This window comes from Ambystoma mexicanum, chromosome 14 (genome assembly GCF_040938575.1).
Source record: "Ambystoma mexicanum isolate Mex_15411 chromosome 14, UKY_AmexF1_1, whole genome shotgun sequence".
NCBI classification, from domain to species: Eukaryota; Metazoa; Chordata; class Amphibia; order Caudata; family Ambystomatidae; genus Ambystoma; species Ambystoma mexicanum.
The window spans coordinates 175,785,118-175,809,594 of NC_090940.1; the positions used below are offsets into that span (position 1 = coordinate 175,785,118).

Genomic DNA, 24,477 nt, shown 5'->3' on the forward strand with positions numbered 1-24,477 from the left:
TTATAGAGTGCCTTAATCCAAAGAGCTTTACAGAGCATACATTTACATATATCATCACCCAACCGAAATTAGTGCTCCGATTACTTACAAGTAATCTTCATTACTCCTAGTCTTACTCTTCCTCGCCACAATACTTACCTCACGAGGCCCCTGCCTCCGACACAGGACCTTCTTTTATTTCTTTGTATCCCTATAACTCCTCCCCCATAGCCATGTCACTCAGTTTCTTATTACCAAGCCGGAGCATGGGACCTTCCCCACAAGGAGGGCGAGGGGTCATCAGTACTGTGACGAGGAAGAGTAGGACTAGGAGTAATGGAGATTACCGGTAAGTAATCAGAGCATTACCTCCACGTCCACTCTTCCTCGTCCCAGTACTTACCTCATGAGGTATACCAAAGCAGCAACGGGGAAAAAGGTCTGAGACACAAGAGCCAAAAACAGTGCAGAAAAACACAACTTTAAGAACTCCAATTTCACATCCTCACAGACAAAACTCCAACCCCTAAGGAACCAATCCCTGAGTGGGAGACATTCAACCTATAGTGGTTGATGAAAACGTTTTGATCAGCGTTTGCGGATCCTGAAAAAAGGCAGGAAGAACCAGAGCCTGAGAGGTGTGAAACAACCACAGGGAGAAACTACGGATCACACATCAGCACCACTGAGTCCGGCAGCACCCTTAGGAAAAGCGGAGTGGGGGACGGGGGGCATACCAATAAAAAAGGCAGTCTCTATTGTCCGATGTTTTAAATCAATCTCGGAAATGAGCTCAAAAGGGAGGCCCATGAAGGAACCGCAAGACAAGAGGGAGAACCCAAGGGGGAAGCCCTTTATAAGTACAAGGACGGGAAGAAGAAACAACCCTGGAGCAACTTCCCCACCAACATCTCCCCCCCGCCTCGAGCCAAGTGACCATCAGAGTCCCCCAAAAGAAATGTAATAGAGGCCCACTGAGAGTGAAGCGTGGAAACCACCAGGCCCTTGTCAAACCCCTCCTGGAGGAATTGAAGGATAGCGAGGAGGCCAGAAGGTAGCGGAGGGATCCCAGACCGCGCATACCAGTCCCGGAAAAGGCTACAATGCCTGCCGTACGCCTACAGAGTGGAGGGACTAAGATCATTAATTTAGGACTCAACTACAGGACCAGATAATCCCGAGATATCAGCCTAGCCCATGCAATAGCCATACTGCCCATTGCATCAGGCGGATCCCCAACCGCAGATCCCCTTGAAGGGGACAAGACCACTTCGGGACCAGCCAAGGCTCCTGGGACCAAAGCACCAACAGAGAGGGGGACCAACTCTGGGGAGGAGAGGGGGGAGGGTGGAGCAGGGGGGCAGCCAGGACTGAGCCAACATCAATACAGTCACCCTGGAGACACTGATGCGCTGAACAACCCGGGGCAGAAGGGGAATAGGTGGAAAAGCGTAAAAGAGACCCCAAGGCCACTGCAAGAAGATCTTGCTGAACATTGACCACCCCCGATATGTGAGGCCACCAGGGACACCAGATGCAATTTCCCCCAGGCGCCTATCTGAGCAGCCAAGGCATTCAAGGAGAGGCCGGAACCCCCTCACCCCCTTGGCGGTGGACATATGCCAAGGCCGTTCTATCATCCGTCCGGACCAAAACCGCCCGGCCTACCAGCAACCTCTTGAAGTACACCAGAGCTCGGAGAATGGCACACAACTCGCCAATGGGATGATCGACGGCACTCCTCCAGATCCCACAACCACTGAGCAGAGAGGACCCCTAAAGTAGCACCCCCAACCCCTTTGGCAGAAGTTGGTAGTAAGAGTAGTCACAGGAGGAAGGACCAGGGACACCCCAGCCTGAAGATTCGTAACCCCAAACCACCACAGCCGGCAGATCCGCAGATCTGGTGACACCCGAATCAAAGCCTCAAAAGCTTGAGACGTCGGGAGCCAGTGGAAGAGAAGACACCAGGGGACGTAGATGAAGATGGGCCCAGGGAACTCAAAACACGCAAGAAGCCATGTGCCCCTGCAATTTCAGCAATAGGTGATCTAAGACATACTGCCTCCAGAGAACCCTGCCCAGAACAGGCAGCAGACCCTCTCTAGGGACAGGAACACCCTCCCCATCCTGGTGCAAACCTGTGCCCCAATGAAGACTAGATCCTGAGAAGGCTCCAGGCCAGACTTCTGCCAGTACACCATAAAACCCCAACTCCTTCAACGCCTGGCATACCAATCGGAGCTGAGCCATGACAGCCTGCCGGCAGGACGCTTTGTACAACCAATCGTCCAGGTAGGGAAAAAAAATCTGAAAGCCCTGCAAATGTAAATGCGCCACCAGGGGAGCCACCAGCTTGGTGAACACCCTGGGGGCCGATGGCAGTCCGAACGGGAGCACTCTGAACTGAAAAAGTCACGATCCCACCGCAAAGCAGAAGAACTTCATGTGCCAGGGACGGAGAGCCACGTGGCAATAAGCATCCTGCAGATTCAGAGACACCATCCAATCCCCCTTGAATAACATTGGAAGAATGTTCTGTAAAGTTTCAATGTTTAAGTGTTCCTTCTGGACGAAGCAGTTCAGGGCTTTGGAGGTCCAAAATTAGGCAATACTTCCCCAAGGAACACCCGAGAGTAGAAACCCTGACCTTGAACAGGGAGAGGAATGGGCATGATGGCCGCCTTCAACACCAATTCGGACAGAGCGGCGTCCATGGCCAACCTCTTGATCCATGACCTGGGAACCACAGTCCGAACCATGCAATCCTGGACAGGAGGAGATAGGAAATGCACTGGACAACCCCTCCAAACTGTGTCCAGAACTCAGGAGTCAACACCACCTTACCCATAATGGGGGGGGGGGGGGTGGGGGGGGGGGGGGGGGAGGATAAATAAAACAACTGGAGCCGCCCGCCATCCAGCATGTCCAAACCGTCAGGACTTATGCACCGGACCAGGACGCCTAGAGCATGGAAGATCCCAACTCCCCCTTGCTCTCCGAAAAAATTTGATGAGGAGCCAGGGAAAGACCCACTGGAAACTGCACCAGCACCAAAGGAAGACCTCTTGGCCGTTGAAGGAGGCTTGCATCGAAGTTTGTCAGCATGTTCGTCCGCCCTAAAAACTTTGAGCACCTTATCCTCAAGGGAATCGCCAAAAAGCCTGGACCCATTGAAAGGAAGTTTCAGGGCAGCCACCCTCTGAGACCCATCATTTTTCCATTCCCTTAAGCGCACATGCCTCCAGGCAGACACCAGCCCCCATGGCCATGGCTGAACCACGCACCCCATCATAAGCCAGAACGGACGAAAGTTCAACCTGCCTCTGCATGTCCGAGAGCAAAGGGGCACAATCAGAACCTTCATTGACAACCTTCTTCAATTTGCTGAAAACCACTTTGCATTGTTTCAGCCGTGTAGGAACCGTAGACATTCGCCCTAAGGGCCAGATGCGGCACTGCATGAACTTTAAGGCTGGAATTAACCTGGCGGTCCACTGGATCCCGGACGGGCGCCTCCACGGCCGACAGAGGAGCAGCCCACAAGGCTGGCAATGATATCATCGACTTCAACAAGATCAGACAGCAAACTCTCGCCCTTCAATGGGTAAAGTATGGACATGAAGCGGGGCATTGCAATTTTTTCCAGGTCAATCCATTCCTGAAGGATTTTATCCCGGACATCAGAAACCAATGGCAACCCCCAACGTAGGGGTAAGTCTATACTGGCGAATAGAAGCTTTGACCCCCTCCACCGGTACCAAGGGCTCCGAAAACCCCATGCAGTCCCCAACATGTGCCAGCACCTCCTTCACTCCCTCTCTGTCCGTCTGTGTACTTCCCTTCTGCATCAGCCGAATAGGAACAAGAAGAGGCTGAATATTCAGTGCCAGAAGATGAAGAGGGAAACAGGCGCCAGCTTCGTGGTATGGTTACCCCTCGTGTATTCACAGAAACAGGTGACCAATGGTTGCCCAGGCCTCTCAAATAATGATGCAAAACTAAACACCAACCAGCCGTTAAGAGATGCCTGCCCCCTAAATAGAGGCCAGCCAACCAACCAATAGGAACAGATCGCTCCCAATGGCAACCCCACTCACAGCACCAGAGGCAGAGCCCACCCGCCTCCGGAGCAACGTGGACAGAGACCAACACGAGCTGTAAAGCTGCTCGTAGCGAAAACCATCAACAAAGAGGAGCCGGCCGACTCCTGCTTCAGCCGCCATAGGCCCCTACCCAAAACTCCTTACCTACACCCGGGCCTGCTTATTCAGGACCCGGGCCGGAAAACCCTGCGCTGGCCATAGACCCGCTGAAGGCAAGCGAGGCATCCAACTCCACCAGGTCCCAAGCCCCGCAGGGAACCCAGGAGTATTGCCGCACCTGAGGAAGCCAAAGGCCCCGCCACACAGCCCCACCAGGGGTCCAGCAATCGTCGCTCCTCAGCGCCCCACGCCTGGAAAAAAAAAGCCCAACGTGCCGGAGGGAGGAAAAATTAAACTGAGCGACATGGCTATGTGGGGGGAGGAGTTATAGGGATACAAAGAAATAAAAGAAGGTCCTGTGTCGGAGGCAGGCAGGGGCCTCATGAGGTAAGTACTAGGACGAGGAAGAGTGGACGTGGAGGCAGTTTATAAACCTCGTAAGAATGAAATGCTGAGTTGGACTTGCCGGGATTCAAACCTGCAGATCACACTCAGATCGCAGCAGCGAGCGCTTAACCCGCTGAGCTATCTTACCGGCTGGGCCATCTTACCGGATAGCCCTCTGTATTACGTAAGGCACAACACTGCACACCCAGGAGGCCCACTCTGTATGCCTGGACCAATACCAAGGCACACTCAATGTATCCGACGTTGGGCCCAACTCTGGACTCCACGTAAAATAAGAAAAGGGTCATTCCCTGACTTTTCTTATTCACTCCACATTCTTATCTATATAAATATGGAGCAAATAAGAAAAAAAGTGTTGTTCCATCAGGGAATGCCACTTTTGAAATTTTTTCGGAGCTCCGTGTAAAAAAAGAACAGGCTTTCTGCTCCACTTTAGTGTTTTTATATTTAGATATTGCCTTGCCGCACACTAGCGTACAGCAGTTTAAAGACGGTACCCAGTATGTCAAAACACACCCTCATGAAATGTTCAGTGTACAGTGCTGCATACCCTGAACACAAAGTACCCCCTGTGTAAAAACCTGCAGTTGTGTGTGTGTGCATAATGGAACCCAAACAGTATAGTAGGCCTGCTAAGAAGGGTATGTTCTGTCCCACTGCAAGCATAACTGCCCTGTTGTGGAGTGCTGTCACACTAAACAGAAACACTGAAAAGGGCTAGTACAGTCTGATGAAGTATAGCAGTCCCTTTAAGGAGTTCTGGTTCTGTCCCATTAGAAGTAGAGCAGCTCTCAGCAAAGAGGCAGCAATAAACTATTGAAATAAAGTACCCTTCCAGAAGTGGAGGTGCTGTCCCACTAACTGAAATTCCGTTGAATATCGGTTTAGTACGGGGGTGGGGGAAGGATGGGGCAGAAGGGAACAATCCCAGTGGAGTGCGAGTACCAATCACTGTGGCATCACTAGAATTATTACAAAATGTGCCATGCGTGCCAGCGACATGGAAGGCATTAGTCAAACACTTTCCACAATCAATTCTGCTTTTGGAAACCAGTAAAGATGCAGTAAGTTGCTGTCGCTCATTAGGTGCCGAGTGCGGATTGGAATGTTTGCAGCTGCACCCAAATCGCAGAGTTGGCTTTCGCGTCACTATGGACAACTAAATAGGTGCTCTGAGGAAACATTGCGGCAATCAAAAGGCCTAACCCCGAAAGGCTCACCAAAAGAGGGTGCACCATGGCATTTACCATTTCCCAGAAAGTGTGTGTACATTTTTCTCACCATTAATTATGCGGCAAGTGCATTTCTGTTAGGTCAAGTATAAAAACGAAGGAACACAACCTGCGGGACTAGTGGCATTTTTAAGAATTTGAAAGGCCTGATTTTCTAGGATTGTATGCCAGGTAGATATGAGCCGACATCATTGGCTTCAAATATTGTTATACAACTTTGAAAACCATTGTTAAGGCTTGTTGAGCTCTCATTTAGCACAAGTATATTGCACACACGATGCAGTCAGAGAATACCATATTTGATAATACCCTTGAAACAGTGCAACCTATTAAGGTTAAGGCCACTGAGCAAGAGTTTCAGGAATGGAAACTGACTGGAAAATATGTAGGTGGTTATTGTCTAGATATGCAATATGAGGGGAAATGGAAATGACCACGTATATGTTTACCTTTAAAGTTGTCCTGTGCTTATGGCCTGTCTCGTAGGTGCAGAAGGAATGGGTACAATTGATCACTACAGTGTGGAGTAACATTAAACTAAAGACTAGCCACAATTGCCTTTCAAGAGTCAGGTAGCCCCAAAAAGACATTTTTCGGCCACCTAAGTTTCTTTTGAAACATTACAGCTAGAGTTTATTAAAGATGCCTCCCTGTCAAGGAAAATGTGTTAGTCATAAGAATGTATGTTTAGCAAATGGGTAGAAGCATTTACCGTGGGAAGATAGTACTGCAATAAGATTCACCCTGATGTGGACTGCCTCACACTGTAGCAACAGTGATGTATCTTTTATTAATGCTGCAACAGAAAGTGCGCATTCATGTGAATTGCCTCCTTACAAAGTAGTTATGGGCCACTTTAATGGTTTATTCCGAGAGTAATGTACAGCAGATCTCATTTTATTGTTGGTGCATAATTGGCTTGGACTACAGTGACAATACCAGATGTGTTCATGAAGGAATAAATATCACATGGTGGGTTTTCCGATTTGGAAAACAGTACTGGTGTTTCAACACAGTAAACAAGGCATACATTAGTTTTCAAAAATTGATTAGCAGAGTTTGCTAATCAACATGTTCTTGATTAGCAATTTTGTACTGATAGTCACCAGACTTTATTTGTACCCAAGACACAAAATGAGCAACAATACAACATTTTGTATACCGCTGAAGTAAAACATAAGTGAGACGAGCGTCTGTAAAATGTAAATATTACCTGCATGAAGGGGCACAAACAAATAAGATATGATAAAAAAGGGCTTTGAAAACAGTTTCCAGTGAAAGGCTCTGAGCAACTAGGTGCAGTTGGTGTTGCTCAGTGCAGTGTCCGCGTATTGCACGCATAATTTGCTATGTTAGGACCAATGTTTTGTAAATCTAAAAGTTCACAATGTTAAAGGAAAAGTCATAACCCGAAACAGACTACATAGTACGGTGTTGAGGCTAGCAGGGTAATAGTCAACTTCAGGTGGACAGGATGGCCCTTGCCCGTGATTAATATCAACGATTTTCAATATAACACTAAATGCCACTTTTGGGGGAGGGCAGGGCCTCTGAAAGGTCTCTCAGCCCAAGTACAAGCACAGAATTCCAGCCCTGCAAACCCATGAAAGCAATATTTATTAGCACTGTATGCCCCATCTGGGGTGCTGAAGCTTTGTTGGTATTTAAGGAACCAGGCTTTTCAGAATTCTTGCATTCCATAAAAAGAAAATCACACATGTCCGCAATTGAAAATAACTATTTCCAGGATCTGGATGCTAGTCAGGAGGTGCACAAGGGACTGGGCAGGAGTGAAGATGTCGAGGTGTGGCACTCCAGTGGAAACGTTTCCTGGGACACTGCCTCCAAGGACAGGATTAAGGCATGAAATGCGGCCAGCTAGTTGCAGATTCTGCTCGTGTTCAACAGCCTCTCCCGCAGGTGGCAATATATAATGCAATCATAACCATAGAGCAAAGTGAGCTCTGTAGGCTAACTACAGTGCATGGTATTATAGTAGATCTGTAGATTTACAGACTGGGTGGAACGATTAATCACTATTTTGTGCAAACATATAGTCAGCTTTGTATATTAATTATGTAAGAGGAAAGTAAGAGTAAGCAGAGTGGAGAGGCGGCAGAGAAATGGGCAAACTAGGTGGCATAGTTCGTTTTGGGGGTAGTTGTATAAACTATAAGCAACAGGGTGATAAGATACACTGTCAAGGAGTTCCTTGGTTGAGCACCTGTCACAGATAAATGCACCCAGCAGGTCACAGAACTAGTTTTGCCATCAGAAACATTTGGCCGTGTGATCAGGCACATTTTAAAAAGCATTCACATCAATATGATGCACCTTCCCACAACAAAATGAAATCTATTTGACAGCATGAGATTTAGCTAAACTTCACACACTGGCCTTTACCAAACAGGATATATTTAGCTTAGTACAAATATCATCTAGCTTAATACAAATATCATCTAGATTGCTTTTGATTTGCAATTAAACAACTTTTTCCCCTAGCACTCAAACACAGGCCTTTAGTAATTGTAGTGAAGGAGGTAATTTCTGGGGCACATTCTCTCCATTAGCCCCTTTGGACTTGCAGAGAGAAGAGACTGGAGAAATCCGGGAGGTCAAGGGAGGAATACAAATGGACTTGTGCTTCCCAATGAACAGCGTAATATAAATAGCTAGCTCTGCTACACAAGTGTCAATTGAATTAGAAAATCTACAGAATTGCATATCAAATTGCTATGCAACACTGCTTGTTTTATAGCTTGGTAATGAGGCCGGGCCCCGATTCACAAGAGTCAAGGATAGTGGTTGCACTTCCCAAGCCATGTCAACTGCTCACCTATGAGACAGTAATCAATATGGGGAAGTGGATGTCAAAAACTGCTCCCCACCATCCGGTTATCCATTTCCACCCTTTTTGAATTCTCGGCCTCCCTGAAAGGTTCTCTTCACCCTCTAATGGGCAGAGAAGATCCACTCTGCACTACCACCCCTTCCAACAATCTTCTCCAATGCATCCAATGTGCAAAGATATCCCCCACCTCCAGAAGTAGGCAGATACTATTCACACTTTCAAAATGTACTCTTTCCACGTAAAGAGACAGAGGTGGTGGAGGAATTAAATTTGCACACAAAAAAATAAAGTTTTCTTAAAAATAAATAAAAATACAAATTAAAAAAGGCAATCTGCCAAGATAAAAAGCACAGAAGAGCAGGAAAGGGGATGCAGAGCAAAGCGTTTTTCAAGTTCTAAAAAAGGTGTAACCAATAAAACAAGCAAGTTCATGTGTGCAGAGCAAATGTATTTGTATTTTATTGAATTTATATAGCACTTTAATCCAAAGTGCTTTACATGAGAACAAGAAAAAAATACAACAAGCATAAAATGGCAATTGAATCACAACTCGAAAACAGTACAAGGAAAAATGTACATTATTGCTGAGGTAAGGAGGGAGTGGAGAGGGTCAGAGATGTGAGAGGGAATGGGAGGTATGAGTGGAGGTAGAAGCAGAAGTAATAGGGAAGGCGAGAAGGTGCGAGGAAGAAGAGGGAAAAATAAGACTAGATAAGAGCAGGAGGTAGGGTAGAAGGGAGTAGAGGGGAAGGAGAGGGTAAAGAAGTACAGGAGTAAGAGGTGAGGCATGAGGCGGTGGGAGAAGTAGGAGAGGAAGCGAAAGGTGTTAGGGAGGGGAATGGAAAAGATAAGATTTTAGAGAAGAGCGAAAGGAAGGGTAGGAGGGAGATGAGCGGAGGGGGAGGCAGTTTCAGTGGAACGGAGTGAGGAGTTGGAAAGAGCGGAAGCGGGAGGGGACGAATAGTGGTAGAGGAGGAGAGTAGGAAAAGATCAGCAGAGCTGAGTGAACGAGAAGGGATATAGAAAGTAAGAAGGGACGAAAGAGGGGGGGGGGCAAGACCATAGATGGATTTGAAGACAAGGCAGAGTAACTTGAATTTGAGCTGGGAGTGAAAAAAAGAGAGCCAGCCTAGAGAGGTGAGAGAAGAGGAGATTGAGTCAGAAGGTGAGAGAAGAACTGTGGATCAAGGCTGCAAAATACTAGTCAAATCATTCCTTTTTTCAAGGTTAAGGGCCAGGCTCGACACCAACAGCGTTTTGGCTCCACAAGCCAAAATGATGCTGAAAACACATGTGAATTTAAATATGTGCATTTGAGACAATCTATAAATGAATATTAGGACACATTTATACAACATCTAAAGCATAACTCATCACAAATAAGAAACATAGTGAGAATTGTGCATCTAATGTGAAACTCTTACCTGATCAACATGCTCTCCCTTCGGTTCATGAAGGAAATGCTGCTTCAGAGACTTCAGAAGTTTATCTCCCTATGGACGAAGCCAGAGCAGAACTAATCAAAAACCTAGTGCAATCTTCCACATTTTAGTCTATGATCCGAGAACAGTTCACATTTGCTGTATGCAGGCCTCCAGATAAGGTGCATACCAGGCCTTTTTACGCATGAAAATCTTGTAAATACAGCAGGTTTATTATTTTCCTGTGTACATTTATACACAAGTTTAGAGCAGAGAGCAGTGCAAAGGTCAGGTTACTTGACAAACCAGAGGCTGCCTTTGATTTTTGTCAACATAGATGTAATTGCAAGTGATGGATAAAAGCCTCTGAAACGGGATGTATTCCTCTGAAGCCTTTCAAAAAGAATCTGCACACTGTGATAAAAGTAATGGTTTCTTTCCATTCAGCGTCTGCTTTGTTGATGCTCATTGAGCAAACAGAAGCACTGTGCATATTTACTTAACTAGCATTTTAGGATTGTATAATTAATAAGATGGAAAACTAAGCGCCCGATTCACAGAAGTGTTTTAAATGGTGCAACCCCATAGGAAAATGCTCTGTGAATCAGGCCCTAAACTGCACTTTAGAATACATCTTTTCTAACAAATTATGCTTTCTTTTCCCAGTGAAAGCAAACCACTATTGCACAATTGTGTTTTTCAAGAGTTCCTGTGCATAATCATGCAGAGGCAGATCATTTTTACACTGATAATTTGATTTACACTCTAAAACAAAAACTGTGTAAAATTATGAGTATGCACGATCTAGTTTACATCCATTCAAACTTGCAGTCAGTGGGGTACATTACTATAAATGGTCAGTGGCAGCAGAGTCTTTCCTCAAGGATGGGTGATTTAGCCTCTCAAATCTTCAAGACTACAATTAAAACATACAAAACCTGGCTCTCCAGGAAGTGTAAGCACCGTTAAAAAAACAAACAAATGAAAGTTACATTTGCAATTGAAATAGAAACGCAGCAAAATCTATACCCGTGATAATCCAGATAGGTATTTAACTTTGTGTATCGCTTCATACACGGTTCGTCGAACATCTAGGCACTGATTATTATACCTCAGTCGATACACAGTTTACCGACCTCTGAAGGATGTTAGCCAGTAAGATAGCTCAGCCTATTGAGAGCTCGTTGCTGCAATCTTTAAGTGATCTGTTGGTTGCAGGGTCGAATCCCGGCAAGGCCAACTCAGCCTTTTATCCTTTGAAGGTCGATAAAGGAGTTTCGTCTTAGGTTTGGTGATAAATATGTTCTATTTACAGCGATATGCCAAAAGTGCTATATAAATAGCCATTTGACCATGAGATTAGATACAGAATTTAGCAAGGAGTCTTTGCCTCTTTGCACTGTTGGATCATAACATTGGCATACCATTAGGTAGTAATAGCTGCAGGAAATTAGGGCCTTCATTAAACATAAAAAAATAAATTCTGTTATGGAACCTTAAAAACACCCATACAATTAATGTTTGCTTTAGTATGTAATTGGCTAGGTTTTTGTATTTTCAACATAATATATACAGGAGAAATCAAATGGCCATACCATAGAGAAATAATGAAAGGTGTATTCTGGCATAATGCAGAAAAATGCTGCATATTAATAATGTCCGTACAGTTTTTGCACACATCTGCTGGACGTCACATATATTTTAATCTCTTGAAAAAGGAGAAAAGTCATTTTTACTGTCTTGAACTCACTTTTACTCTCAAAGTTTAAAAATAGGGAGTAAAACACTCCCACCACAAAATCTTATCTGGGGCATTGCTGTATGTCAAGGCTCATAGTAAACCTTTTAGAGAATGCTGAAGCTGCAGTGCCCAAGCAACTTTCCTATTTTCTATCCTATTTGTGGTACCCTAAAACAATAACACGTGTGGATCTCCAAGGACAGTCTCCAGGAAGGCTTCTACACAATACCAGTATGATTGTGCACGCGCATTGTGTTAAAGACTGCCACACATCTCTGTAGAACACCTTTCTGCAAGTCCTGAGTTTGCTCTGAGCCAAATTTACCGGACAGGGAGCCAAACCCGGAATGCTTTGTCGCAATCTACTTGATTTAATGAAGCCTTGTAGGCCAAAGGAGGGGATCATTATTGCAGGATAATGACCCGGCCCTCAAGTTATGGGCAGAGGCAAAACAGAGGACAGCAAGTTGGGGAAGGGTCATTAACCGAAGCGATAATGACCCCTTTTGAGGAAGGCAAGGGTATTAAACCATGGAGCTCTGCTACTAAAAGGATCACGTTTACTGTGGGACTAGACAAAAAGCTAGCACACACAAGACATTAGTAAAGTTAATTTACACAGAACAAGCAGACTTCCATTTTGTGTTTTAATACTATTTAATTGCTTAATACAGGGACCTGAACTGCACCTGCTTCTCTCTACCTTTACACAGATATATAATATCATATGATATGGCATTCATAACGGCCTATACACAAGTGTTTCTAGGCGCGAGAAGTCAATTACTTCTGTGCTGCTTGTCGGGCTGCTGAGAATTTTAGAATGAGGTCAACGCTCAGATTATTGACTGCATTTTGAGTATTCCGACTGGTTAAGAGGAGATCTGTAATGAAAGCCTTGATCTAATGAGTCTTAAAACTTAATTATCGTCCTATACCTCAGATCATTGTAAGTATTGGAAAATGCATTACAGGGTTATCATTTCTCTTTTAGAACGCGTTTAATACCACGTGTGGTTTCTAAGCGCAGGATCGGCTTTTGAACCTGATGCGCTGCGTTGTCTTGCTTTCAAGACAAACGTGTTGTGTTGCCCCTGAGCTATCCTTCCTCCCCTTGCCCGAGCATTCATTTGAAATTGGTGGGAGCCACTTAGCTCCTAGACACTGCCCATTTAGCTCATGGAAACTGGGTGCCAAAAGCTACCAGGAGCTACTTCAGGATCCCCAAATCCACTGGTGTCACACATATATCCATCTGAATATTAGCTATGTGTGTCTGGGAATTTGCATAAAAAGGGGCATTAATAAACTAGAAGACCAGTAAACCGGAATAGCAATACGTACGGTACACAAAATTGCAGTTGCATCCCATTTGGAAGTTAGATGTTGTATGCTATGTAGGAGTGCCACATTCTGCAGCAGCAATATAGGAGAACGGTCGCATCACATCACAGAATGAGGTGGCACCAGAAAGAGTAACAGATGTAGCATAAAACAGGTAAAGACTAAATGAGAGGTAGCAGCAAGATGGAAGAACACACACGGCATTGCATTCTATAATGAAGATACAACCATATGGTGCACCAATGGAACAAGTGCTGGTATGAGTATCTATCTCTGTACTGGTTGTGTGGATATGCAGAACAAGCTGTGTATAAAGAATACAAATAAATTATCTGGAGCCTAGTCCATTGTGGACTTCACCAAGATGCGTGTGGGGGCACTTATCGTTCAAATTCTGGCTTTAGAGTTGTCTGGGCTTAACGAAAATGTTAAGCGGGCACATGGATTATGGACCTAAAAATGAACATTTTGTTTTCTTACAAAACTTGGCTACAGTAAAAACTGTAGGTAGCATGGGCCTTGCTATAGTTCACCTTGGATAGACAGGATCCAACAGTAAATGTAACCACCAGGTCTACTGATAGCTTAGTTTGAAGGACAGAGTGGTGGATCAACATCTGAATATGGAGCAGGTTGAGGCAGCAAGAAAATGACTAGTTGAAATGTCTTTTTTTTCTTACATATTCCCCCCTGAAAGTAAGTTAATTAGGATGTTCAGTATACCTCGGTGGTGGCACATTGGTTGGTGGGTGAGGCCCATGGAAGTTGGAAGCAGAGGAAAATGTCAGTGGCTTAACATTGCACGCACAGGCTGCCACAAGTGTCTTCCTTGTCCTTGTCTGCTGTGTGACCTAGGCCACTCTTGGTGCAATTGACCCAGTAATACGCTTATAAACTAGGTTGGTCATGTTGCAAGGATACCCAACAGAATCCTGTTGCCCAGTAGGTTGCACTCCTGCTATGGAGCTCTGGGTAATGTGCAGGGCTTGCAATACCCACCTTCCCATTATCGTTATCTGGTTTGCTAGGCTCAATTAATTTAGCTGTTCTGCATTACACCATGGATATTGGTTGTCTAACCTACTGAAAAAGGAAAGCAGGAAATATTTTTAAAAAATAAGCGCACATGTAACAATAGTTTGAGTTTTGCCCAATTACCAATTGTCAGTTGGGAACCCTTGTATCCTGTTTTACAAAAGCTGCAAAATAAAAACTGCAGCATTATGCACAGGCTATCTGCCTCATTTCGGGCCATTTGTCAGCAGCCAATGAGGAGGAGAGGGCCTAAGCTTCACCACAGAGATTTTAGTAGCAACGCATGCCAATACACATTGTTGAGCATCAGAAGGTAAGGCAGATAGGCTGCATGTGAATCTATGAACCAGGGCTCAAAACGTGCACTCACCACTAGCCACTGACTAGCTATAAATGACACTTGGTGAGTAAGAAATGGTGTGCTGTGCGTATGTGATGAACTGAAGCAGCAAATGACTTTATGGTGGGATAGTAGCTTGCAAACAGAAATCAGCCCCCCCCCCCTCCCGTACCGACTGATGCAAAAGCTGGAGAACCATATACAGTTGACAAAGGGGTTTCCTTCCCCAGCATTGGGGTGTTCATAGAGTCACGTGCTTTGAATACATTCGTAAGAAGTATTCAGTTAACTACATTTTCAGGAAGAGGAAACCATTAAAACTCTGGCTCTCTTTCGTTAAAGCAGTGCCGCAGTGTTCGATTTCTGTGTCCTGCCCGGTCCGCTTGCCTGAGCAGTAGTGCATGTTGATGATGCAGGCGCATGTAGCTGCCCGGCAAATTTATTTCAGCAGCACCGCTGGCATCATCACTGCAGTTACCACGTCTCGTACAGTGGGCCTTAACCTTGAAACCTAGGGGACTGGTGATCTAACGTGATGGTACGGATCTATATAGATAGACCCTGTTTGGATAATGCTGAGCCTTTGTTGGAAGGACAGAATTCTGCAAAGAATGGGTGGCTCTTGATGTAGTCCTTTTGTTAATATAAAACATTGGGCCTCTCCTCATCCAAAGAATGCACAGCCTTTCCCGCTGGCTATGATGCATTGCTAAAAGAATGTTGGCAGGACCAGACAACTAGAAGTGAACATCTGACAATATTTTACGTGGGAACTTTGAACTGGTAAGTGTGGACAATTGTTTAAAATAAATTAAAAGCTAACTGTAAGCACTCTTTGAACATTAGTTCTTTTTATCTGGTCTGTTTTGTGCACATGGTCACAGTGTGCTTGCCTTACAGAAAAAAGAAATAGTTTGCTACGTACGCATGTATTATTAGAGCAAGCACAAGGAGTAAAAACAGTCAGGTAGCAGCTCCATTAGCAGTAAACTGAGACCCTGACTGTGTTTGCATTTAGCCTGGTGATTTAATGCCCGTTATGAAACAATGTTGCACCAAATGTACCATGGTTTGTTCTCATAATAACTTCAGAGGCACAGACGAAGCAGTTGCTTGTCGTCCGAGCACCGCTTAAGCGTATTAAGAATAAAATATGACTGAGTGACTTCTGAAACATTCTGTGTCAATGTCTCATTCTGCCGATTATGGTCACAGGCCGGCATCAAGAGTTATTGGCCACAAATTAGCTACCCAAGATGGAACCTCGTAGTTAAGATCCAGTTGGACAATTTTACCACGGTCGGAGAGCAGGCAGAGGACGGGAGGTTGTGGAGCACACTGCGCGAGTTGGAAAGAGGTCTCCTGCAACCACAAAATCACCAGCCGGTCTCGGACACGTTGATCTCTGCGACCGAGGATGACACAGGTGCGTCCAATACATTGTGTGTGGAAGGGAGACTTGCACTCCTGTTGAAGCACCGACACAGAAAACTGCAAAAAAAGGGCGAGACCATTTCATGCAGAGTGTGATGATTTAATGCAGAATGTTGTTGTGCGGTCTGATGTTATGAATGTGTATTTTCTATGGGAGCAAAGTGTTAAATGAGCCAGAGAAATACACCTTATGTACACAAGTTGAAACCATGGGATAGATGAACCATGAAATGGTCATTTCGTTTGATTTGAATGTGGGAGCACAGCGTTAAGTGGGACATTGTCAATGCAACCTTGTGATCACAAGAAACAGTTACTGTGACAGAAATGAGAAATTCATGCACTAAAGAAGGATGTGGGTTGCAATGCTGCAAGAATCGTTCAGAATTAGAAAAACACGTATCTGCTCCCTTGGAAGGTAATACTGGATGGGTGTCTATGATGAAGAAAGGCTTGGGGGTAGTGTTAATGGCACGAATACACTCCCAACAACCCTAATTCACAGTTCCCTGTGCATGGGTCTTTTAACCTAGAAGAAAATAGGATATTTAAGGGAAATGTTAGCCACTATGGGTGACAAGGCCATTAGACCCCTGCAATGGTAAACATATCAATAATGGGAAGATTATGCTAGACACAAATCTATGAGAGAAGCACATATTAAAAAACGTAAACCACAATCTGAAATAAATAATGTGCGCATATGATCATAAAGAGATAAAAAAGGATTGCGAAGATATAAAGGTGTGTATGTAGCCAAGGCTTGTCCCTCAGCTCCGACACCCAAATCTATTGTTACCTTATAGGATGAGACAGACCCATTGTTAGAATGTTTAATGGTTAAAAAGCCTCCACCACATCCCTATCGGGCACCTCATAAGGCGCTCTCCTCGCCACCTAGTGCCTACAGGATTGTGAAAACTGCAGAAAGGGTAGTGTTGGCATGGATCAAAAACAGAGTAGAAGGAGTAGAACAACCCAAAGAATCATATTTGCAATAGTACAAAAGCTGTGCAAACAAATGTGGCTGATGCATAAAAGGGTGAATGAGGGGGACGAGGTGTACCACCTCCAGAGCGATTATATGGACATAAAGCAAGCAATCCAAGAGTGTAAGCTCGATTCAAACTCCTGTCCAAAAGTTGTGTCAACATTTTTATGTTGGATCATAAATGCCAACAAAGTCTATGGTAACTCAAACGTTTCCCCATGAGAAAAATGCCTGGGTTTGATACTGATAAACACACCAGGTCCATCCATTTGCCCTGGAATAGGATGGAGTTACTTTCTTTTACAAAATATTATCTGGATTTTGTCTAATATCTAGAACAGTGGTACACCCAGACAGACTGAACTCTTAACAGGTCTGCTCACGCTGGGAGATCTAGATCAGTTGTTTTCATGCATTCTGCCAGCAGATTATGGCACCAATGCAGAATGCAAGACAGTTTAGATCCTGTTATAAAGTTGGATGAGTTGACCCAAGCTGCGAGCGAAAGGGGGTGGGGGCTGAGGAATTATCCAAAGAAATAATAGCTGTTCCAGCACTACCAACATCACGTATCCAGCAAGTGGTTCCCCGCAAGCAAATTAATTGGGATAAATGGACTGCTTGCAGGCAGGAAGAAGGTGAGGCAGTTGAAAAATATTTTGCACTAAAGGAAGAAGCTTTTACCGCATTAAGCGGGATGGATAGGTCTAACCAAGAGCGGCAAAAGCGTTCTGTTCCCATTTTGTTGAAGGGTCGTTTCCTCACTTCTAAAATGACATTCAAACTTATGAGTCTACCTGGCCAACCTAAAGCGCTGCTCAAATTTTGACCATGGATAGGTATTATGCAAACTGCCATGCTAATCACAATGGGGGGATGGGGGGGGACGAAAGAAGATGAGCGTTAAAAACCAAAGCATTAATGCAACAGGCTTTTCCAGAAAGAGGCAGAGGTAATATACGTATGCAATGGGGATAGGGAATGTATATAGGAGTTAGTGGTGGTAGTGCCCTGCCAAGTAATTGAACAGGTATGATAGACAGTGGGTGTCATTTTTGCAAGGCAAAAGACCACTGGAAAAGGGAGTGTCCGTTGCGCCAGAGAGGGCGCTGATGCTCATACGGGCGTGGAATGACGAGAGGAACATTTATAAATGACAGAGGCCGAGAACAGCATAACACATAGTGGGGCACCAGAAGAGAATAATCAGCAACAGCATGCTAGGCAAGGCCAGCAGTATTCAGCTATGGATTATTATGAGATTACAGTACAATAGAGTACATAGCATAGGGCTGCTCTGGAGAAGGAAAAGGGTGCTTAAGTATTCTTGTAGATCCAAAGGGGACATTTCTGAAAACTACAGTGCAAGGCAAACAGGCAACCTTCCTACTTGACACAGGTGCGTCCATTACATTGTTTTCCCACAAACTAGTGCCCCATATGCCCCTCTCCTGGAAAGTAAACACATAAGTGGGATTCTCTAATAATCCAGTCCAAAGTCCAATATCTGGCCCTGTACAGTTTAATATAGGTCTTAGATCGATCAGCTTGTTGTCACTGATAAATGTGCTTTAGATCTGTTGGGAAAGGATTTGCTAAAACATTTACATGCAAATACATACTGTTCGCCTGATAGAGTGTACCTAGCATGTAAGCCTGAGTCTTTTTCAAAATGTTTTGTCACTGTTACTAATGATTTGCCACCTGAGCAAGGGAGTTGACCCTATGATATAGCCCATGGGATCGAATGTTGTAGGATGTATGGTAGTTTACCCAATGAAAATAGGGATTAAGCCTGTTGCAGTATTACTGTGAATTCCTCCATATAAAATACCGAAGGAATGTTTGGAAGGAAATAAGCCTGTATTACAGGCTTTTCTAGTTAAATGTTTTTTTTTTAGCATTCTGATCCATGAAGGGAGTCAGTGCCTATTTGCCTATAATGTGGAATGGCGGTCCTACACCTTCCGTAGCCATCCCGCCCCTCAGGTTACACTGAAAGCCCAAGTATTGACAGCCAAACATTGACAACACAGCTAGACAGGTTTACACTGACTGCAGATACCACACTGCTCCAATACGTTGGTATCTGCAGATACCCAAAAGCAATGCATGGATTGCACTGTGCGGTTATTACAATTGTTGTCACCACTGGGACATAAAGTGTCCCTAAAGAAAACGACAGTTCTGCGAAACCCAGGTCACCTATTTCGGACACCTATTGTCAGAAAGGAGAGCGCAGATTACACCCTCAGCACGTAGAGACAGAGGCTATAATGAAAATACCAGTCCCCACCACACAGAAAGATGTCAGAAGATTTTTAGGGATTTCATTTTGCAGGCCGTGGATTCCCTAGGTTTCTGTTTTAGCAAAACCACTGTCAGAACTAACACGGAGTAGCACTCCAGTGCCCTTGCCATGGACTGCTGCTCAGCAATCGAGTGTAAAATCTGCATTGTATAATTCACTTGCTTTAGGCACTCCTTATTACACTAAACCAATTACATTATTTGTGCATGAAAAACAAGGCAGTGCATACATTGGACTCAGTGGCAAAAGCCCTTCAAAATTATTTAAGGAGTGTAGTGGCTACACCCATTTCTATGAGGCAATGCATAATATTGGGATATTGATATTTTATCTGTATCGCGCTCGTGCACAAGTGTTTCAGAGCACGACGAGGCAAGGGAGAACAAAGTTCTTACTAGGCCCTGTGACATTGAGAACGCGCAAGTGCAGGGGAGAGGGAAGGGGGGAGAAATAGAAAGTGCTGAGCAAAGGAATAAAAATAAATAACTAATAGAAAGCAAGAAACAATGGCAGTGCAGCCGACAAGTGGTAAGTGCTAGTTAAGTTACATTGTCTGTGCCACATGCGATTGATATTTTATTGAACAAAACTAAAAACACAGCACCTGACGAATGTCAGGTTAACTAGATATGAGTGGACGTTATTGGCTCCAAACATTGCTATACAACGTTGTAATACTCTAAATCCTGCCATCTTGCCATCCCTCCTATCGGATAAATCGAAAGTAATGCATCATTGTGTATTAACAACAGATAATGAAATGAAGGGATGGGATGGGTAGATTTGGTGGCTACCCAGATTGATAAACCTAATGGGTTATATGTGGATGGATCACGTTTTAAAATACAGATGGTACTGCCACGGCAGCATAAGCTATTACAACATTGAAAACCATTGTTGAGGCTTGTAGGATAGCGCAGCATTCAGCCCAAGCAGCTGAAATGATTGCCCTCAGCTGAGCTTGTGAGTTCAGCTCAGGTCTTGTAGTCAATATTTATACTGAGTCAATATGCATTTGAAGTAACTCACAACTTTGGCCGCTTGTGTGCTGAGAGACGTGGTTTAAGTTCACATGGGACAAAAATACAGCATGGTAAATTGATTTCGTAGTTATTGTATGCATCGACCTTGCCATATAAACTAGCCATTGTCAAATGCAGCACACAGAAGGCCATTGTAGATGTGGGGAAAGGTAATGCTTTTGCTGACCAAATTTCAAAGGCAACTGCACAGTCCCCTGTATATCTTATGTATGTTACACACATGATGCAGGAAGATGATATATTTGACAATATCCTTGAGACAGTGAAAGATATTCAGGTTGAGGCCACAGCGCAAGAGCTTCAGGATTGGAAACTGCATGGGAAATGTATAGACGGATGTTGGGTGGACTCACAGAATGGACACAGATTGAAACTGCCAAACAAATACATACGCCTAATGTTGTCTCATGCCCAGAGCTCATCTCATGTAGGAGCGGATGGCATGTTTAGTCTGCTGACCACAGTATGGAGCAACACTGAGTTAAGACAAGATTGGCCGCCCAGCTAATGTATGGAGCGTGCCAATTCCAAAGAGACTGAGTACTGTTCCTTACCCTTTGTTGATCTGTAAGGTGCTGACTAAAACATTGTCTATTCTCCGCAAACAGCTCGCTGACAAATTGCTAAAACCAATGGAGGGGCCAGGACACAGCATTCAACCAGGCGAGTAGGTCTACACGAAGAACTTTCAGCAAACATCTCTGTTGCCACCCAGATGGAAAGGCCCGGTGCAGGTGCAACTAACCCTCAGACTACTTTGAAGTGCAGCGGCCACAAAAACTGGGTCCACTCTAGTCACGTGAAGCATGCACTGTCCTCTTTGTTACCTGCCCCTGTGGATAGTGCATTGCCTGGTAAGGAGACCCAAAAGCCCCCTCCCAGTGGCAAGAATATTGGCTTTTGTATTAACATCATTTGTCCCAAAGACATTCCTGGAGCAACAGAGGGGCTGTGATATAACTTGAGGCCCAGAAAACTGAACTGACAGCTACTGAACTGGAAACTGAAGAGGAATCCCTTTCCTTAAGGGACAGCTACCAGCCGGTCAAGACCGCCATATTTGATGAACTACTTAGGGGGGGGGTGACGTAATAAGAGACACTCCATAAAAAATACTTCATGAACGCGTCATACAGCAATTAAGCCTCTCAACTGCCTTCCCATGCACCAACTCTCCATATAAGGAATAATACTGTTTTAGGTAGTGTGTACAACTCCAGTGATGGTACAAAGGCTATAGGTTTTCTATCTTGGCATAGAAATAACAAAAAGACCTTCACTTTGTGGAGATGACTGGTGGACATTGTCAGCAGAAGGCAGTGATAGAAAATGGACATTTGCTCTTACCTTTTATCTAGAGCACATGAGTAAAATGCTTTTTGAACCTTCAAATAATTGATGAACAAGTAATTTTGTTTTTGTGGATGAACGGTTAATGGACGTTAAAAGCCATATGGTTTTGGTTATTTTCCTTTCTGTATCAATTTTGCTTTTTCTCATAAGATGGAGCTTATTTAATGTAATATTTTTTTAAGTTTGTAATAAACTAAAAAAGAAGATATAGGTTTTACCTTTAACTGTAACTATACATTGCACCCACCGGCCAAGGTGTTTGAAAAGCCCTCTCTATGTAGGGGAATCAGTATACTTGATTTGTGCTACCAATGCATATTTTTAGTTACCTTCTAACTGGGCAGGGTGATGCCACATAGGGTTTGTGCTGCCTGCTATTACGGTAAAAGATAGCCATTGGTCTCCTCTCTCACGACAAAAGCGTTACGTAATACAGGATGATATTGGTCCTCTGGTAATGGGAGATATTCTTAAAGCCATCGTTACCTGGTATGGCCCTTCTGTTAATTCCAGAGATGTACGCAGATTGTCCCGACTGCTAGAAGCCACTATAAGTGAAACATCAGATGCCGTAGCTAATATCACTATTGAGTTGAAAGCTGTACTCAATATGGTTTTGCCAGAGAAAGGAAGAGTTTGTCAGATTATCGGGGGAAAAAATGCTGTTCGTTCACACCTGACTCCTCCGCCTCAGTGTGGCATGTTATTAATAATCTCCAGAGCATTGCTGACCAAGCACGCTTCTCTACAAGTACATTAGATATTGGTGGATCTTTATGGTCACTAAGGACATTTGGGTGGAAACTATTGTCCGTTAAAGTAAACACATCGCAGGGGTCAAAACAACTGAAAGCTAATTAGCTTCTGCTAGTAGCCTTGCAGCGCTTAGTTAACATGACACCAACAGTCATCTGGAACATTTCACTTTATCCTAACTGATGCTATACAAATGTATCCATGTGACATTAACTCCGTTGTAAAGTTAAGACACTGACGAATCATGGGATCACATCACTTTTCCCCAGGCTGGGGAGCCATTCCTTGGGAGGTTAGAGGTGAGACTGCTACCCTATAGTCCCCCTATGAGTGGTAAAATGCAGGAGGACCTTTAGGGAGGGACTCTTCCCCATAGGCCCACCTGGGTCAAACCCTACCCAACCATCACCCAAAAGGCCCTTGCACCATCATCTCTTACTTTCACTCTGAATAGCAAGATCATGTACTATTGCCATACATCCAACCGTGTTAGTGAGGTGAAGAAGAGCACAGATAACATGAGGAGCACTGATACAAGGTGGCTCACAGGAGGTATGAGGAATACCAATGAGTCTTTGACAACAGGTGGTGATTGTACGCTGGGGAGCATTAGGAATAGAGAGGTCTCAGTTTCATGCCGGTGCAAGCGTAAGGCCTATCCAAGGGCCATCAAGGTGGTGCGAGGACCTTCAGCTGGGCAAAAGAGCATCTGAGGAAATCGCCGCCGTACCAGTGGCGGAGATAAGCCCACTGACCACCAGAGAAGGGTCTAGGACCCATACAAAAGAGTCAAGCATCTGAAGAAATCTTCCTCATACCAGTGGCAGGGATAAACCCACTGACCACCAGAGAAGGGTCTGGGACCCAGATATATGTAGAATTTCTAACGTTGCTGATATAGCGAAAGAGTGCCAAGATAAACCCCAAGTTGAGAAAGAACTCTCAAACACCAGGAGAAGGGAGTCATTCTCCTGGTGAGAAAACTGAAACCTTTCAAGTATGCTGAAGAGACGCCAGGGGAAGGGAGTCATTCCCCCTGGCCGTGTGAACTATATTGGAAAGTGCAGACCAGTACCAGGAGAAGGGAGTTATTCTCCTGGTCCAGCAAGTTGAATGTTTAGCGTGCTGGAACTGCCATACTGGGGTAGGGAGCCATTCCTCCTCGCACTTGTTTACAAGAGGACATTTTGGGAACACCACCCGTACACAGAAGGCAGCCATTCTCCTGGGGTAAGAACTTTCCGTTATAATGATACAAGCCAGGGGAAGGGAGTAATTCCCACTAGTAAATTTTATTAAGAGAACATTTTGGATTTGTCACCCGTATACCAGAAAGGAGTCATTCTCCTGGAAAAGGACCGGTTGGATTATATTAGTCTTTAGTTGTAGTGTAAGGGATAGAATTAAGTTCCGATCCACTTTTCATTTAGACGGACATTCTGACAGACCCTTTAGTATTAGGAAACCCCTCTTAGGGATAGGGAGGATTATTTACTATAAATTAAAGTCTATAACCACAAACATTCCACCCTTGTGTCAGCCTCCTACTTCGACACCCTTAGACACAACGCATAATGGGTGACATTTACATATAGAAGATAAAACAACTTGTGTGGAAATAAGATGTGTGGCGCTCTATTTACTAGCTCTATTTCCCTAGCAGCAACTCCCACTTCCTGGGTGTTGCCCGATACCCAGTTAACTCCTTCCGCTGCTGCTGATCAAATCTTCATTATGACAAAAGGCTAGTTTGAATCCCATGTGGAAATTCGATTTGATTAAACGTAAACCCATTTACTAGCCACATGTTGTCCAGAGGAAACTCTGGCTTGCTAGACGGTAACCGATATCTGGAGTTGCTTTTAGCATTAAATCTTTACTTCAATATCTGCACTATGATGTTTGTTTAATAAAGCAGGAAACGAAGTCGGGAGGTATATGATACATGAGGACAAAACTGAAAGAGCAGAAAATATCGGATTGTGTACTTGGGAGCGAGTAGAATGGTGTTACATTGCACTGTCTCTTTAAGA

General features: G+C 44.5%; 1 protein-coding gene across 2 annotated transcripts in view; it reads right to left on the minus strand.

Moving 5' to 3' along the window:
* The window catches only part of NUSAP1 (nucleolar and spindle associated protein 1), a 449,447-nt gene that overhangs the window by 416,620 nt on the left and 8,350 nt on the right, over positions 1–24,477 (minus strand). For both annotated transcript variants that reach the window (XM_069638852.1, XM_069638853.1), the window contains exon 2: positions 10,100–10,168. In XM_069638852.1, coding sequence (XP_069494953.1) covers positions 10,100–10,168 — 69 coding nt within the window. The remainder of the gene's footprint in view (positions 1–10,099; positions 10,169–24,477) is intronic.